Here is an 18,782-nt window from a genome sequence, read left to right as displayed (position 1 = left end):
AAACAAACACACTTCGATTATTGATTAATCGTAACTACATAGAAATTCAGTAAGAGAGTCAGATTAGAAGAGGATGGTATATGAGATTCCACTCAGTCTGGCATTGCACATGAGGAAATTATACAAACTGTTCAGATGGCTAAGAGAAACGTCGACGAATTATAGGATGTGATTATACCCAACAAAAGAAAAAAAATTCATCAGAAGAGTGCATATCGTTACATGATGCATCTAAACAAACTATTACATGATGCTGACATACAAACTATCGTTGACTGGCTACGCCTCATCCGCAGGATAGATGGAAGTAAACTCATAATTAGAAATTATCCGACCATCTGCTGAAATCCAAGGTTGAGGGCCACTATTACCTTGAGGTTGTTGGAGGAATTAGGAACGACAAGACTGCAGTCAGGGGGCTGCAACTCTGTGGCGATAGGTTAGCACCATGATGAAATCCTTGCCTGAAGTGCCCACTGATGCTTGGATTTTGTGTGTTGATTCAGTTCTGAGCCACAAATCCACCAAGCTGTGCAGAGTCATTGTGGGGTTCATTAGCTGACCTTGGCACACAATCTCCACCTTTTGCAAGAAATCAGTCAGTTGGGAGGTAAGATGATCGTTCGACAATGAAATTAAATGGTTCACAAATCTAATTTTAAGTTATGGCTACGAGCAAGTTGAAATTGCATAGAATTCCTGCACATTTATTGCATGAGTCAGATCAATTGGATGATTATACATGTTGATTTTCATGATAGGATTTCCAACATATATTGCCATTGCCCTTTTTCATTCCTGTTCTGGACCAAAGCAACTTAAAAAGCGAGACATAAAGAATTCTTGGAGTTTCAAAAAAATTTTGACCAACAGGCCGCAGACCTTGTTTTGGAGTTTCAAAATTACATACTAATAACCTGTAGCACTGAAATGTAACATATTATAATCCATTTCATCAGCAACAAAATAAAGAATGTGTAGAGATCTCAGTATGTTATTGAGAACGCACCTCATCTTCACTTGCAAGATCAAGTTTCGTCATAAGATACTTCTGGATGGAAGATATGGGTAGATTACCATCTCTAAGACAAGAGGATAGAAACAACAGGTTATACAATGCCAATTGTAAGTACTACACTAATACACAATAACATACATATTATATGCTGCTTTATTCTTTCCAAATGGAGCTCTGTAGCAAAATATTTTATTCTTCAGACATTCTCAGAATCGAGATATCAGTAAGTGTTTATGATTACAAGAGAAATAGAAAATCAGTACATCAGTCAGCAGTAAGATTGGAGAAAATTAAGAATGTTGGTAGAAGATATATTCAACAATACACATCCTATAGCTGGGAAGGAAACATCTTGATTTGAGCATAGAGTTTCTGTACATGTCATATCAGTTAATTATATGCTGTTGTTGAAGATATTGAGTTTTCTCTAAAAGGCGTGACTCTCAAGAGGAAAAACTGGGCATGATGGTTAATGGGACACAGGGATTTTGGAACAACATATATAACCTTTCAAATGCCAACAGCAATGCAGCTTAACAGAAATTAAATATATAGATTTTCCACTGCATGAATAGAGAAGGGTAAAAACATACGTAACTATTTTAGCACGAGTTATATCTGCTTCCGACAAACAGTACAAATAAATAAAATGCTGCTGGAAGAAAACCTCTGGACAGAGTTCAATTGGAGATGTTGTACTTTCGTCTTTGAGATCTTGCAAATATTGTCAAGTATAAATATTCCAGGTATCCAACCTAGCTAGCAACAGGAAATAATTTCTTAACCATAATATGATAGTATTGCTCATTTGTGATCGAGTAACTCATATAGTCACTGGGAGTCTGGGAGTGCATTTGGTAGATACCAATGGAAAAGGAAAAAAAAGAAAAGGAGTATTGCTTGTAAATTTTAGGATGAAAAGCAATATTACGTTCATCACAATTGAATCCTCAACTTGCTATGTAGACAGAACAACCAAACTTACTTAATCCTCAAGATATTTGCAGATAGCTGAGGCAACTGGATTCCCTCTTCCCTGAAATCATTATCCATACCAGCCTAGGATCAGAAAAGACAGTTGCGCATGCAGTTTGATGTCACAACTATAGTAAGGCAGGAGGGTCTTACTGATTAGCAGAAGCAACTAATGAGAACCAAACTGGATTTTGCCTTCTATCACGCAGAGTGCTAGCAGTATCAAGCAGTGCTTGAGCTGATGTCCTAAGTTCTCTCTTTCCCCGACAGACGCCACGTAGCCTTTTAGCTCTGACTGTTGTCGGAGGCAAGGAAGCACTGCTATTCTTCTCTTCTTGAAACTTGGATTTATTCAGATGCTCCCTGACCTTGGTTTTAGGAATATTTATTTCACAGTCAGGGTCATTAATCTGCTCCTCCTTAACAATGAGCCTTTGTGGACTGGATGTAAGAGCTTTTGTTCTATTGGCAGCCTCAACCAGACAATTTAATGGCTTCCAGAGCTCTGCCTTGTCTAGAAATGACTCTCTTCCATTCTCCATGTCCTTATTAAATGCCTGATTAGATGAATCAGCACAGTAATTATTCTGTAAGAAGGAAAATGGCTGTCAGGATAAAAGCATGTCAAAGAAATGATCAGATAGTAAGCAAGCCAAGGGCATCCAAAAAGTTTATTGTGCAGCTAGAATGCCTTTTACTCGGAAAAGTCCTCTTAGGATGAATGAGCTGAAATTCTCATTTTATTTTTACCTGCTTCTTATTCCGAGTAATCTTAATTAAAGTCTCAGGCGAGCTTGTGGCTTTGTTCTTGTCTAAGTTGTCTTGGTCTTCAAAATTATTAGCTTCCTTTTTTGTAGACTCACTTATAGCTTGGCAGATTCCGCGTGAGGCAGCAGCCCTTCTACCAGCTTTAGTTCTCCTTCCTGTTAAGCCACTTTGAGTTGCCACTCGAGGAGTACTGACCACCAACGAAGAGAGAGATCTTTCCTTCCTTCTAACAGGCAATATGATGGAAGGAATTTCAGGAGCATTTAGCTTTCTCCTTTTAAGTGGGAATATCTTAACTCTGATATCTTGCAGGTTGTGATCAGGCCTGCAGCCAACAAGTACTCAGTGGTGTGTTAAACCATTTTAACAACACAAGATATGACAAAAATTATGCAACCTATTCTTTGCAGCCTGGCAGAAGCAAAATCAATGTAAAAATCTGGCTGCTTAACAGGTAAAAAGTGACATAACACCAAAGCAGTATTTAGCTACTCTGAAATTTTAAAGATAATTAGTGGCACACTATATCTTTCAAATTTATGATTTTCATGACAAGCAGCAGAAAATAAGGACGATGGTGACAGTGATGATGACAGAGCTAATCTATTTATTATCTCTCATTCCAATAACCTTGGATATGAACATCTTAACCTTTCCTGGTTATCAAGTATTTAGTTTTAGATTGTCGGTATTAGCAGATACATTTAAGATGATATGATACACCATTTAAGAAAATTAACACAAAGTCAGGTTTCAGTTCCTGAATTGCCAGTTCTTAGAAGAAAGATTTGATATTATATATATATATATATATATATATATATATATATACTCCCAAACACTTTAATAACATCAGCAAACTTCTTTGAAGAAAGGCATATAGTGCTGCTTCATTATGAAACATCATAAAAGAAAACTATACATAACATTCTCTTATAAAAGAATCCGACTTCCAATCAAATAGGACATCATTTAGAAAACTTTCCACAGTATTGACATAGGAGATTAAAACAATTTTACATTGTGATTTTAAAATGCTTTTGAATTGATATATTTCGGTGAAAAATTCTCGTATATTTTCATTTCATGGATGTACATAACTTAGTGAAAGTAATTGGATTACTCATGCAAAGTTGTATATCTGTGCTCTTTGATACATTACTTTCTATCTCTGCGCTTAAAATAAAATGAATATAGATAAATATATAAACTAAGAAAAGAAAAATTAAACGTAGTACCTCAATGGAAAAGAAAGGAAGAGAAAGTTAACCTGAGCTTTTCCACAGGAATACAACCAAGATCAATTTTGCATATTGGGCAGCACTCAATCTCCTCATCAGTTAGTTTCTCAAATATGCACTTCCGACAAACTGATTTAAAATTGAAAGGAGCGAACAAGTCATAAAGCTTGTATTATGTGAAACTCGTGATCTAAATAATAAAAGTTAGTTTCATTCAACAATTCTCACAACAAACCACAATCATAACACAAAGATGTTCAGTATAACCTTATCAAGATTTGGTGTCAGTATATCAAGATCCAATATGAGGAAGTTCTTTTTCAAGAATAAAATAGGTAGTTTAGCAAATTGTTCACGGATGAGTAACTAAGTCCATATCTCCAACGACCAAAAACTGAAAGAAACAGTGAAGCTTGTTTTCTTAAAATCTACTTGCTGTGATGCAGAGAACATCAAAGAGACAATGCAGACTCCAACTCAATCATTTACTTTAAATCAGAGTCTCTTAACTCCTTTATAGCACGAACAACAAAACTTAAGAAAGGAAACCACCTTTTTCAAAACAAATCTTCCCGTAAGTTCCCCCCAACTTTGCCACAACAATTGCCGCCTATTGGTATGCCTCCTCCAGGCCTCGAAGGCTAGGTGAACAAAGCAGATTCGTGGAAAATTTTCATATTTTCACCGTTTATTTAGCATAGATAATATAACGATCCAAAAACCCATAAGAAAAGCTAAAGAACACGAGAAACCCAGAGAATAAAACCAGACGACATGATAGAACGAGCCAATGTAACGAAATTAGGAAAAATAGGAAAGGCCCAGATCAAAAAACCACAAAACTACGAAAAATCCACGTCCCAAATCACAGAAACACAGGAGAGTCTGTAAAAGAACCCCAAAACAAGACAAATCCAGATCACACAAAACAGCAGAGGAGAGAGCGGTCTCAGCACAGGACTCACACGTATGGAGGCACTCGGAAATTGTGGTGGCCTCCCATAGGAGCTTCTTACAGAGTGGGCACGTCATGCACGAGGCGAGGAGCTCCCTCCTCACCCTCACCACCTGGGGCGGGGGCGACAAGGACTCCGAGACCATCTCTTTCTCCAGCTCCTCCCCTCTCCGGCGCTGGAGGCCAGCTCAGGCCGCTGGAAAACGCTTTCCCCAGGCGACCAACTTGCGAAGATCGCGCATTGGCGGCGAAGCGACGTCGGGCGGAGGGAAATCAGAGCAGAAGGAGAGGAAAGATGGGATTTTGAGGCGACGGGTAGAGAGATTGAGATGTCGAGCAGTGGATGCGGGGATTTGGGAGGTGAGTATTGGTCGCGGGAGGACGAGGGTGAGAGGGATTGGAGGAGGACGACGAAGAGGAGGAGGAGACGAGAGAGAGAGAGAGGAGTATAAATAAAGGCAAGGGGAGGGGCGGGGGAGTTATTGGGGGAGTTGTTGCTTGCGGGGGCGTAAAACAACGTGGCTCAGGGAGGAGATTGCGAAACGAGGTGTGAGAATAGCGTGTTGCTTATGGTGCCTACGTTAGATTTGGTCCGGATTCTCCTAATAAAAACGGGAATCGGAGATGGGGAATCGGGGAATCGGGAATCGGGAGAAGAAAATTTTCCTGTTGTAGATAAGGGGAAGATAAAATTGCCAATCCCATTGCTGCAAAAGAATAATTACTACAATGCTTATGTTTTGGGGTTGGGTCCCTCACAAAGCATACACATGTAAATACCCACCAACCTACAATTTTATATTTCTCCAGGAGAAAAAAACCCATAAATATCCTGTTACTATTTTTACTGATAACCTTCGTATATATATATATATATATAATTTTACACCATCGCGTGATAAATACCTGACCACCTTCCCATTAATTAGAATTCAATTAAAGAAACATAAAAATAATTTAAGTCATCAACTTGTGCTCATGGTTTTCTACTTGATGTCGTCAACTGTTATACAAATTTGCTGAGCTAAGTAAGCTATTCATCGCACGGGAGGGATTTAACTGCCATTTAGTTTGATGAAGATTCTGAAGCCTGCATCAAGCTCACTAACTTCACCAAATGGCCTTATTCCCCTCATCTTGATAACAGTGGAGACATATGCATACAATGGTTGGAATAGGAAGAGAATTTTTTTTTAATAATAAAAAAGATCTGTAGAAAATAAATAAAAAAGAAATGTCAATAACGTTGTAGTATTTGAGAAAGATCTCCACTGAAAGACATTTTTATTTCCAGGATCTCAAGATGCATGGACAAGTACCTATAGGCAGCCATTGATATGACAAAGTAAATAGCAAACAAAGGTACCATAGTGAGGCAGCACCATAGAAAATAAAACAAGACAATCCCAATCTACTTACTGTAGTGCTTTATTCTTTGAAGCTCATCGAGGAGGTCCTTTTCTTGTTAAGAAAGACAGTCTGACTCATTTATGCGACAAGCAAATAGAGTAAAGGGCTGAGATAATAGCAAAAGGAGTGGACAGGGTAAGGGGAATCCAAGTTCCACATTGATCAAAACCCACCTCTGACTTTAGGTGAAGTTACACACTTATTATCTATTAAAAAACCAAAGGGCTAATACAAAACACACTACCTCAATGTACATTCAGGTACATAATATCCTGTATGAATTTTCTGATGTCTGTCTTCATGAAAGGATTTCAGAAGCTGTCATCTAGAAATAAAGCTTGTTCCCAGCTTACCCGCACATGCAAAAATCTTCAGAAACATCTCATCCTTGCACATCTCTATCAACAAGAGGGAAGAAAGAAAGAAAAGGTAAGATAACTTCACTTGAAGTAGCAAAACATGCACAACTTATTTGCAAAATCTCTGAAAGAAGGCAATCTTGTTTTTCTTCTTTGTTTCTAAACCTGCCGGCCCTCCAACTTGTTCACTCTATATTGAAGAAATTTCACATTTGAAGTACTAAGAATCTATACACTGATGAAATACTAAACCGATGCAACACAACAAACTCCATATATACCGGGAAGCAATTCTGGCATTCATTTCTCCAACAGTGATTCTCTGCTGCAAATTCAGAGTTCAATCCATCTTAATATCTTGTTACACAGAAATCCCATGTTAACTAATCTCATTCAAGCATTTTTTGTTTCTTGTTTCAGATTAATAAAGGAAATTTTGATGCTAGGACGATCTGAACAGATGTTAAACTCAAAGGAAACTTTTGAAATGCTCACTCCCTGAAGAAGTACATAATTCCCTTTCTGAAAGGTACAAATTTAGCAGACCGAAGACATACCATAGAGTGAGTACATGAAGCAGATGGTGTCGGAGAACTCACCTCGTCGTGCATCTGATGCTGCCTTTGCTCCTTAGGTGCCAGCTACTTGAACCAAGTACTATCTGATGCATAGCACAGGATTGCTCCCTATCTTTTTGAATCCTAATAAGAAGTTCAAGAAATATGGATATGTATTGAACATAAAAGAGTATTTGCAACACTTCAGCAAACTCATAATAAGTTCCTTGGAAGTTCTAAAATTTTGCTTCTGTGCTGACTTACCAATTCAGCAAGCTTCCTCCATAAATGACAATCTCTGCAATGGTTCTTCAAAGTTATGAACATCTCTCCTTAAAAGGCTAGTATGCCCAAGGAAGAAAGTGCTAAGCAGGTATGAAGCATCACAAGTAATGATCGTGGAGATATTCATTAACGAATTCATTGATAGATCTATATGTTGGAGCTAACTGGATGACTGAGCCTGCTCAAATCTGGGTTAGATCCTTTCAGTACCAGCACAATGAATTGTTCAAGTCCATGACTCCATGCAACCAGCTTCGTTTACAATGGTTTCAGTAAACAAGTGAATACATTTTTATTGGAGTATCTTGAATCAGTAAGCTCCTTCTCTCACACAAAACTACTTGGAACTCAAAGAAAGACTATTACTAAAGAGATCTAGCCAACCATTAGCAAATAGATAGTTCATTTTACGAATACTGCCCCATTGATCTTGCTTTTGAAACATCAAAAAGACAAATCCGTAGGACAAGAATTTTCAACAAATCAATATCAGTCAATTGGTTATATAGCAACATGGGAGAACGAGAAAATAATTGACCAGATTTTGAATATGCAATATTCACATAAAAAAATTAGTGCAACATGCAATTTGGATTTTGTAGTAACATCTTCGAGGATGCCAAAAAAAAAAAAAGTGTTAAACTAGCGAAGACTCTCGGAGAAAGGGTTCCTTCATGAATCATTTTTTGGCAGAAGCCTGTGATTAGTTAAGCAAGATTGCTTGTTGTCCTTATTCCTATAAAAAAATCATTCATCTCTCCATCAAAAATGACACTTACTTTTCATTTAAAGAAAAAGAAGGCAACAGAATTTTGCGCTAGAGAACAGAAGGCAAAACCAAATAAATTCCAAACAATATAATCTGGTTAAATAAAAGGTCCATCATTAAGGAAATTATATAAACAAAGAGACTCAATGAATCCAAAATTATGAGCCATCATCTGAAATTGGCATCCACCTGATACAGACAAGCTATTAATTACCTTTCCAGAATTGCCATTTTAAAGGGACAAAAAAATGCTGAAGCAGACAGTAAGATCTTCTAGTTAAAATCTCTCAGCCTTCTTTTCAACACATCCATTGACTTCTTTCTAGCATCTTGCTTTGTGTTGCGGCTTGAAAGGCTTCCAAACAGTCTATCTGGGGAATCCTTGAACTTCTCACATATGGAGGCCACCTTTTTGTAGTCCAAGGCACCATAATTTTTCTCCCTTATAACAGGATTCATGAAGTTCTCTGGCTGATTGCTTATTAGAAGGTTAACCAACTGCCTAACTTCCACCAAACAATCTCTAAAGCTGGTATCTTTCCGCAACTCAGTCAAGCCTGTCATGTGAAATCTCTCATCTGCAAATGCCTCTAACATCTTCAGGTCATTGTCGATGCCAATGACAGCATTGAGATTGAACCTTTTCATATTCTCACTAAGAAAAGCTGTCACCATGGAATCAGAAATATGACCTAATGCACCAATTCCGACCTTGTAGAGAGCTTCTGAAGGTAAAATCTGTTGAGTGGTTGATACTACAGAATCCAGGTAGAGAAGGACCTCATTGATATAGTCATTTCCATGTTCTGGAGCTTCATCAATTGTCCAATTAACAAGGTTCATGAGTGCCATGTACTCGTCTAACTTGGTATTTACTAGGTTCAATAATGCATTATAAGCGGCATTTCGGGAGGCTTTTAAGACAGCTTTAGCAGTCAAACCAGAATGAGGCCTTTCAACAAGACGTCTAGGGATTCCACAGAGTTGGGCAGCCTGCAAAAGAAAACGATCACAAGCCTGCTCAAGAACTTCTATATTTCCTGCTATTTGCATTGCCTGTGGCACACCCAAGGTTCCACTGTGAATCATGTTCAGGAGAGCATCATTCAACACTTCAATCAAGAGTTTGTCTAGATACTTCTTCACAACATCATAGAAGTTCATAACTCCTCCATACGATAAGTAGTTGACAGAGTCCTCGATGAAGGATCGCACGATACGACAGGCATCAGGGACAGAGGAAGAGAAGGGTGCTATGTATGGAAAGGCAGGGATCATATCTGAAGACTGGATATGGAATGCCAAAACATTCATATTGTATTCATATTCTTTCTTCATGACCATTTGTTCAAATGTGTCATTTGCAAGAATATCAGTTATCTGTTTCCGGCACTCATTGAGAAGAAGCTCATGGTATTTGTCTCTGCTGTTATCAAGAATATCAAGCAACGGTTGGACTCGATAACCATACCGTGTTAGGGTAGCACCGAGCAGAGTAACAAAGTCTTTTATGAGGAGGAGGTAACTGGCAGTATCCGTATGAGAGAATTGATCCTCTAGGATAGCAGTCATCTTGGAAATAGCAGTATCCCATATCGTCTCAACCTGACTCTCTGACAACAATCCCCCTGCAGTCCGGAGAACTCGGTCCTCTATGATGAAAAAACCAGCTATCTGTTGAAAGAAGGGCTGATGGGATTCAAGAAAAGGCTGAGCTGTGGAAATTTGTAAGTCCAAGTTCAGTTGCATTAGACGATTCTTGTAGTAGTAATCGCGGAATTTTTCCCCAATACCAAGGCACACGTGGATGTGATGTGCCCGGTAGACAGGTGTGAGATCGAACTCTAGCACTGAATCTTCATCCACATGCTCGACATCCAAGGTATACACATAATCACTGACCCCTGAACGGCTTTGCTCTTCAGCTTCTCTTTGACGGGCATGCATTTCTTCATCTCTTTGTCGAGCAGAGGCAGCCTGTCCTATAGCCAACTGTCCAATCTCTCTCGCAGTGCTCCTTATATGAACAAGCCAATCATTGAATTCATTACAAACTTTCTTCTCAATATGCAACTTTATTCTCGGTATTTGCTTCTCAATCACTTTCCGGAGGGCCTTTACAAGAATATTTTCTAGGTAGTCCTTCTCAATCAAGTCCACAGTCTTCAATGCAGGGTAAAACCGGCCATCCGAGATGTGCTGGTTGCATGTCATGCAGAGGTTAGCTACTTGTGCGCAGACCTTAACTGTCTGTATGGCCTCAGTGACATTCTTCTTGATTGAATACAACTCGAGAAGTTCATCAAGCTTCACTAGAAGAGAACTTGCAACCTCTTGCAGACGAAAGTTCTCACCTGACAGCATACTTTTTAGCTCATCTGCGTCAACTAAAACACCGCGCAGCTCATCAACTGCAAGAATGAATTCCTCATAATGAAGTCTGCACAGCTCTTCGATCTCAACTTCTTTTTTCTTAACAATATTCCGTAGGTGGTGCAAGAGGGCCTCTGGCTTCCCAGCCTCAAATGCATGCCTTACAATGGACCCCAAATCCTCCCCATTTGCAATTGACGCTGCTAGGGTGATGTCGATCCCCCCATCCCCATTTTCTGCCACAGGCCTCTTCTTGGGGGCAGCATGCATATTTCAACTGACATTACAAAGATGCTATTACAAGTTTGTCCATATGAAGAAATGTGGACATGAAAAATTTAGCAAACAATAACATCCACCACTTTAGAGAAGGGAATGAAATTTCTTTTCTTTTTTTTCTTCACAAAAACAAGGTTTTATTCATTCAAATTACGCATTATCGACGTGCCATTTAACCCCCTAAAAACCCCATTTTTTTAAAAGTCGGACAATACTAGCAGAAGCAAAATCTTACACAGATCATCCTAACAAACATATACCCTTTTCCTCCCTTAAATCCAACATATCAGGAAGATAAAGAAGTTAGTATAGACAACGAGCAACAAGAAAGGAAGGAATTAAATAGGCAGCAAAAACCCATATGGGCCCATCAACGAACAACGAAGAGCACTAAAAATCCGCATCAAAACATCCTACTAAAGCCCCCGTTCTTTTTACCAAAATTAATTACCGTAGGTCATCAAAAAGAGATTTTTCTACTCACAGCTCAGCGAAGAGAGCTCAGCAACTAGGAAACGAGGACGAGGAGGTGAAACGGATGCAATCTCCGTGCTCCTTTAGGGCTACTCAAATGGCGAAAGGCTTTTCCTTTACCCCTCCGTCCTTTGTTGTCATCACTTCTTGTTCGGACTACGCTAATATTAGGCACGGCCAGAGGAGAGAGAGAGAGAGAGAGATCTTTAGGGATCTCCGACCTCGTCATGTCGTTACACAGGAGAGGATTTCGGTACGGGCTGTTTCATTTGGCCCAAGATCATTTCATGGGCCAAATTGGGACTTATAATAGAATAGGCTCCAATTCCTGTCCTCTTTGGTTGGGCTTGGCCCGTCAGCAATCGTGATGAAATATGATACTAAAAAAATGTATAAATTTTTCTTTCCAAATTATGATATGATGTATTAATACTACTCCAACATAAAAACTCCATTAGAACTTTGAAGGGAATGAGCTTGAACTAAGATGGTTCTCTTGCAAGGAAAGTGCCTCAGAATTAGTTTTACACAAGGGCAGTAAAAACCCATCAGATCCATCAACAACAAACAGAATCAAAACACTAATAAAAGCCCAGTACCAGAACATCAAAAAGAAAAACTTTTGTACTTACAGTCAAACGAAAGGAGGAGGATGAGATGCAAAGGGAAGGAATCTAGCTCTGTTTCTTTTTGGTTTAGCCAATGGAGAAGAAGGCCTTCCTACACTCTTCTCTTCTCTTTAGTTTTTATTAGATCTGTTAATTATAATCTGGTACTGTACGCCTGTACCGGGGGATTGTCTAAAATTATCGAGTGCACGAACTTATTTGGCAGCCCATGAAGGCATTCCAAGGACGAGAATGGAGGTAAATTCTTGCATCCGGATTTGCATACTATCTGCTCTGGTTCTGCAGTCCCTTTTCTTGTCTCTTTTTATTCGTCCCGATTGTAGCGAGACCCGTTGAGAAGCTTTCCTCGGACTATTTCTTTATTCTCTCTCTCTCTCTCTTTCTCTTGTAAACAGTAACATATTGGCACCAAAGCTTGAGCCCTGAAAGAACCCACTGGGCAAGGTCGATCCTACCTATTAAAGAGAACAACCAAGTAAATTTTAGTCGTCGACAAGATCCTTACTTGAATAATCTTAATCGCAAACAGCCACAGCTTTCACTCTCCTAAAAGTAATCAATGCATAATAGATTATATAGGATATCCAAACAGAGACTAATCTTTCAAAGTACACCCTTCCTGCAAATTCTAGCAAACTGTAACGATAAACACCAAACGAGAGTTTACATTTTCATACCAAATGCGGTGCTCTTCTGGATGGAGAGTCATCAAGCAAACATGTCACTAAGATATTTACACTGAGGGTCTCAAAAAAATTCTGGTTTTGATCAGATGTATTTACAATAGCAATAAGCAATACAAACATGTAATTGCATCTCGGACTGGATTGATGAGAAAGAAGTAGGAAGATATCCAACTTAATTACATTACTTAATCTGATAAAATATTTTTCCACAATTAAATAGTTTAACAATGAATTACAATTTCAGATGTAAATATATGAATGAACTGATACAGCAATAGTATCTCTCCTCTAGTTTGAACCCTCGATACTGAAACTCTGGAACTAGCCAGAACAATGAATATGGCAGCATTTCCATTTATGAAATGGCAACTATGATAAGACAACTTGATATTGGCTTTCTTTAACTGAAAATGAGGAAATGGTAACTCCAACGCGGATAATTGGAATAAATTAAGAAGGGAACTCCACATATCATTAATATTGGAGCACCTGATTAATATTCCTTAACTGGATGCGACTCCACTAAGTAATCAAGATCCAACAAGACCCTTGTGGCGAGCATATGCAACGATAAAGATAAAGATAGAGGCACAAACTAGTCCAGAGATAAAGACCACCTGTCCAGCAGTTCAGAAATAATGTACGTCAGATATCAATTTTATCATCATCAAGTATGTGCTTAATCCACTAGTAAGTAGAGGGTACCCATTTGTACACGTATCCATGGTTGTTATTCCATGAATACGGTATATTCATTCCAAATACTCCAGCAACCAAGGCATAAAGGGAGAGGCACACAGTGCCAGAACTTAAGAATAGCTCTAGCTGCAATGTCGTAGAAGTAGATTAGATGATAATATATAGCTGAAAGAAGGGCAAAGTAGAAAGAATATTGTTGAAGAAAAAAAAGGAATGTTCGCTATGCTGTGACTGATAACATGTGAGTAGACAAGCTATCCAGATAACTGTCTAAAAAATTTCTATAAAGGGGCTGGCAGAAGAAAATAGAGTTTTAGAAATGTCACCACTCACCTGAATCAGTTGATTTCGATGGTTGTCAAGCTGTAAAAGAAGTAAGAATGGATTCCGAATGAGTATACAGTATGCTCATCAAGTATCACATGCAAAGATGGAAGAGAAATACCTGGATATTGATATAATCCTCTGTATCATCGATATACTCACGGAGCTGAAAATAATTTTAGAGAATGCTCACAGTTATTTTTGGAGTTTAACAGGTCTAAATAGTAATAAAGAATAATTCTGTCCATCTCAGACAATAGCTTATGGCAAGACAACTACGGCATGACAAGTTATGACCTAAATGTGGAGGAGCATAGGGTTCATCTTGATGCTTTAAATATTCTATTAGTGCTACATAATGATCAGAAGTTATCTACTAATGCTTATTATTTAATCTGTCCGGACACTTGCATTAAATTCCTTACATTCTTCTTGACATGAGAAGACACCTAAGGTGGCCAGTTAGGTGTTCATTCCAATCGCCATATCACTACATGATCCATGAAAGTGGAAACCATCCCGAGCCAACAAAGACAAACCAATCCATAGAACTCTACCCATAATACTCATCTGGCAGATGCAGCATGACAAATAAAAGCTACTACAAAATTACGTATAGAATGTAAATATACCTAAGTAAGAGGCTAAAACCATTTTCCAACGAAGCGCCACATTCCTTTTTCCTTTTCTATAAGTACTCTTATTTGGTTGCATGAAGAACTCAAAATGCAAGCAAACTTGTGACACTGTTCTCTTTCTTTTTCTTCTCTGAAAATTTAGAAGATCTAATACCCAATTCTAGTAAGGAAGTAATATCAACATATTACATCAAAGAACACCTGCTTAGATGACAGCTACAGAAACTAATAGGAGAGAAGAAGAGGTGATATATTTGAGTTACACTATTTCACGAATATAGCTGTTAATACTTAATACTTAATAACATCACAACAGTTCATCAATGACATAACAATTAGAAGTTAGTTATTGACTTACTGTGGTCAATTTGTTCAACGTGCCATCAATTTGCATGAAGTATGCCTGTACAATTAGAAAACAATAAATTTCATATAAAGAAAAACAATTATTAATTATAGTTAATCTTAGTTTGAATTCTAGGACAGCCATGTTTTGATGGAAGGTTGTTTTATGACCTCAAGCAACATTTCCAGCTCCTCAACATCATTCTCATTTCCATGGAGAGTAGCTGCACTTGCCCTGCTAGCTCTAGATATCTTTGAGCCTATTGTTGGTGATGCAGGGAACCAATTGGGTACAGCAGAACCGCTGACGGGAGAGAATGCCGCAGCTAATTTTCTTGATAAGTAAAGATCAGCCATATCATCATCATCATCCAGTAATTGTTCAAGCTCATCCCTCACCTGGTGAAGTCAGCAAAACTTGGTGTTAAATTACTATAGAACCAGACATGACCGGCGACCTCAACAGAACAACCTTGATGAAATGACAAAATCTGGAAGTCTACTGTGCTAACAACAATCTCTAAGAAAAAGAAAGAAAAGATAATATTTAACACCTCACAGAATCCACCAAATTCATCTTCATTAAAGGTGCAGAATCAGCTTGTCCAAAAACCCATGTATAACCTCAATAATAGGCACTGATAGACCCTATTTACTCTTTTTCCAAAACAATGTATGCAAAGGACACTGGATAATATTATAGGTTAGATGGATGAAAAAAAAAGAGTCGAGACCTTTTGAACCCGAGCAGTCAACCTTGTCATAGCACTCTTCAACTTACGCACGCGGTCCAAGTTACGGCTGCTAATCTGCATCATGAAACGACTGTCGACTTATTGGTGAAGAGGTGATCATAATAGAGTCTGGTAGAGAAATTTATAAAGCAGAATTAACCAAATGTGCAATAGAAGTATAGAACTACCGGAGACAAATGGTACTATCCACAAATAAGAAATCTATTTCTAAAATATGGTTTCTAAACATATAAGATTTGCTTTAGCTTTCTAACTGCCATATACAATTGTAAGCAAAAGGTTATATGAGCACACATTGTGATTGGGATCAATAAGACAGAAAATGTTAAAGCAAACAAAAAATTTTATTAGTTAACAAGCTAAAAGAATTATTTGTCCACATAACCTTATTCATTACAAACATCTCTAGCACTGGGATATGCATAAAAAGTTTAGTAACTTATTTACTGGAAAGCAGTCACAATTAGGATCCATATCACTTGCAGTAGTTAACAATCAATTTCCGTATTATCTGCTCCAAATTCCAATCTTTACTCATAAATTCAGAAAATCATAAGTCCAGATTATGAGTAAAATCACTCAAGTACCAATTTAGCCACTTGAACACATAGTACATTGAGTAATCCAATTAGAATTGAGACCACCATAATCCACTGCATCTTTCGTATGTAATCCTAAATCACATGCAGTAACTATACATTCCAATTTCCAAGTTCTTGATTCCATAGTGCCATCCTACAGATCCAGCTGCGCCAGCAGGTTAGGAAGAAACTGTCATATGAACAACTGTCTCCTGCTAATTTGTCAACCAATAGCTCTCATTGTTACTCTATCTAAACAAAAAGAATACCATACAAGAAGCAAGTGTTTCTTCACCTTGGAAGTCAGTTCATCTAAAGCAGGGTAGGCAGCAGTCTCTAGCTCCGTGGTGTGTGAATCAAGGAAGCTGCAAATTGCTTCTAAGGCAACCTCTAGGGCACGGAACTCAAAGGGAGACTCTACATTGCATGAGATTAGCACCATAAGAAGAAGGTCATAGCAAAACAGGATTAACAAGAATATATGACAACAAACAAATGCAATTTCAGTATATCAAACTACCAGATACCTATGTCAAAATTTATTGATATGCAGGCAAGCACCAAATAACATGGTGTAAAATGCACAAGCATGATCCAAGTGAAACTACTAAGGTTCCTCAATAAAATTTTCGACCATTGTTTGGTTGGAAGAAAAAAAATATTCAAAGAAAATAAGGATAGCAACAGATGTGCTGCCTATAATCATGAATGATGTTCTCTGATAATCAAAATAAGGTTTGACAAGAACCACGTATTTAAATACTTCAGCATCTTGAGTTAGAATCTTCCACTCATCATGCACTTTAGAAGCTAACAACTTGCTCGGCTAGCAAAGGTGAAAATTGCATGTGCAACTTACCATCTTCTTCTGCAGCTTCCACATCATGTGGCCCACTCAAGTTCTCCTTCCCTTCACCTTGAGCCTGCTGAGCAACGGTAGCTGGTGGTAATCGCCTGCGCAACTCCTCCACTATTGGGATAACATTTTCTTCCATAGGATCCCTAAGCAACACCTAAGTCATGCAAATTCACAATTTAGAGCAGTTAAGTACGAGATCATATCATGTCTTCCACAGGAAAAATAAAACTTATACTCTCTCGCTTGGTTTCGACAAATAGATATGAGTTCATAATAATGGAAAAGGCTACTCAAAAAAGGCGAACTCAAAGTCTCAACATGACCTCAACCTAGAAATCTGACAATTTTATATCTAAAAGGTTCCTTTCCGTGCGCAAAAAGAAACCTAGACATTTGCACCAGTGAGCAAAGACTATTTGAGAAAAGCAATCTAAGAATCCACTAAAATATATTCTAGTGAATTGCTTTCGAGAAAAAAAAAAGTACCTCTTCTGCAGTGATTATTGCTTTAATATGCTGCTCCAAAGACGAAAAAGAACTTCAATTAGCAACAAAAGTACTAAAAAATATAACGAAAATTCTAACCAAAGATATAAACCACCGAAATTCACTACAAAAAAGAACTCCTCACCTCAAGATTGAGAACGATAGCTCTCTCCCGCCCCAATATAGTAGACGGATAGGATAACAAGGGATCCAAAATCCTGAGATCTCTCGCGTTTATCTCAACCCTATGCATGATCGCATACTTATCCACATCCAGAATCGTTCCTTCCCCGTTGAAATCAAACAGGATCCAACTCCTCGACGCCGCCGCCTTCTTCATGATCGAGCCCTGCCCCTCTCCCGCTGCCACCGATTCCGGCGCCATCTCCGCCGCCAAAGCTCACATCTCACGAGGTCCCTTTCGCCGGTGGACCTCAGAAGTCAGTAGATCACGGCGATCACATCTCCGGCGCCGGAGATTGCGAATTGAACTCTTTCTAACTATAAGCGGGGTCGAAAAGCCTCGGATCGTGGATTCGACTACTATTTTTTTTCCTGGTGAAAGAATAGGGGAAGAAGAGGGATAGAATTCGCGAATTGTTGCTGTATAGTGTTTGGGTATTTGTACTTGCATACTTGCATTTGGTTCCCTAAAAAGTGCGTTTTTTCCATGCACACCCTTTTAAATCTCTTATTTATGTCCGTTACTCTAAAGTGACACCGCTAACTAACGCTTAAAATTTAATTTAATTTAATTTAACTGAAAAAATAAATCATGTTTATTCTTCTTTCCATACATCTTTCTCTATTAAAAATAATTCTTTTAAAGAATATGAAAACTAAAATGTATAAATAAAAATATTGAGGGTTATATGTGCAAAAACACACTTTTCCTTTTTCAAGATTCCCGGCTTGCGTCAATTCAGCGCTTATTCTTGGTTTAGGTGCTGTGCTGTCTGACCCGGAGTCTTCTGGTGGAGATAAAGTATGCTAAATATTCTTTATTTTAATTACCCAGATATTAAATGAAATGGATGGTGATAGCAATTTCTCCTACATTATATGAGAATAATATATGCAGGTCAGACTTGGGATAGTTTTGGTCAAATATTTCATAAATTGGGGGCGTTGTCACCACCACCCAAATAATGCTCGAAACTAACGTGATAAATAACAATTAATCACACAATAATTGTTAATTTTTCTCATTTGATTTTGCCTCTAGCTTTCTCAGCATTTAAATAAATAAATAAATAAATATATAACTATATATGATTCACATTATCTATCATTGACTCTTATGATATGTGACAATTG

At 38.1% G+C, this 18,782-nt stretch overlaps 3 protein-coding genes across 4 annotated transcripts; all 3 read right to left on the bottom strand.

Moving 5' to 3' along the window:
- Positions 1-79: 79 nt before the first annotated feature.
- LOC140772956 (E3 ubiquitin protein ligase DRIP2-like) lies at positions 80-5,403 on the bottom strand. 2 transcript variants are annotated; one of them, XM_073115222.1, is made up of 7 exons: positions 4,968-5,403; positions 4,032-4,131; positions 2,744-3,086; positions 2,147-2,550; positions 2,004-2,054; positions 1,010-1,082; positions 80-582 (listed from the first exon to the last, which is right to left on the bottom strand). In XM_073115222.1, the coding sequence occupies exons 1-7, from the start codon at positions 5,101-5,103 to the stop codon at positions 412-414; spliced, it is 1,278 nt and encodes a 425-aa protein (XP_072971323.1). In that variant the 5' UTR covers positions 5,104-5,403; the 3' UTR covers positions 80-411. The 2 variants fall into 2 exon arrangements, with proteins under 2 accessions (XP_072971323.1, XP_072971322.1); XM_073115221.1 differs by having other exon boundaries at positions 2,147-2,580; positions 4,968-5,402.
- A 3,007-nt stretch (positions 5,404-8,410) lies between these two features.
- Positions 8,411-11,666, bottom strand: LOC140775132 (exocyst complex component SEC15A). The gene is made up of 2 exons (XM_073118394.1): positions 11,474-11,666; positions 8,411-10,987 (listed from the first exon to the last, which is right to left on the bottom strand). The coding sequence occupies exon 2, from the start codon at positions 10,978-10,980 to the stop codon at positions 8,611-8,613; it is 2,370 nt and encodes a 789-aa protein (XP_072974495.1). The 5' UTR covers positions 10,981-10,987; positions 11,474-11,666; the 3' UTR covers positions 8,411-8,610.
- Positions 11,667-12,899: 1,233 nt separating this feature from the next.
- Positions 12,900-18,083, bottom strand: LOC140775133 (magnesium transporter MRS2-I). The gene is made up of 11 exons (XM_073118395.1): positions 17,611-18,083; positions 17,466-17,495; positions 16,980-17,133; positions 16,416-16,537; positions 15,519-15,593; positions 14,956-15,183; positions 14,798-14,842; positions 13,923-13,967; positions 13,811-13,840; positions 13,484-13,603; positions 12,900-13,395 (listed from the first exon to the last, which is right to left on the bottom strand). The coding sequence occupies exons 1-11, from the start codon at positions 17,848-17,850 to the stop codon at positions 13,309-13,311; spliced, it is 1,176 nt and encodes a 391-aa protein (XP_072974496.1). The 5' UTR covers positions 17,851-18,083; the 3' UTR covers positions 12,900-13,308.
- Between the last annotated feature and the right edge of the window lie 699 nt (positions 18,084-18,782).

The sequence above is a fragment of the Typha angustifolia genome, chromosome 13 (genome assembly GCF_048772165.1).
Source record: "Typha angustifolia cultivar Huaian chromosome 13, ASM4877216v1, whole genome shotgun sequence".
NCBI classification, from domain to species: Eukaryota; Viridiplantae; Streptophyta; class Magnoliopsida; order Poales; family Typhaceae; genus Typha; species Typha angustifolia.
The sequence above is the reverse complement of the archived record's forward strand: the minus strand, read 5'-3'. Positions and strand labels throughout refer to the sequence as shown.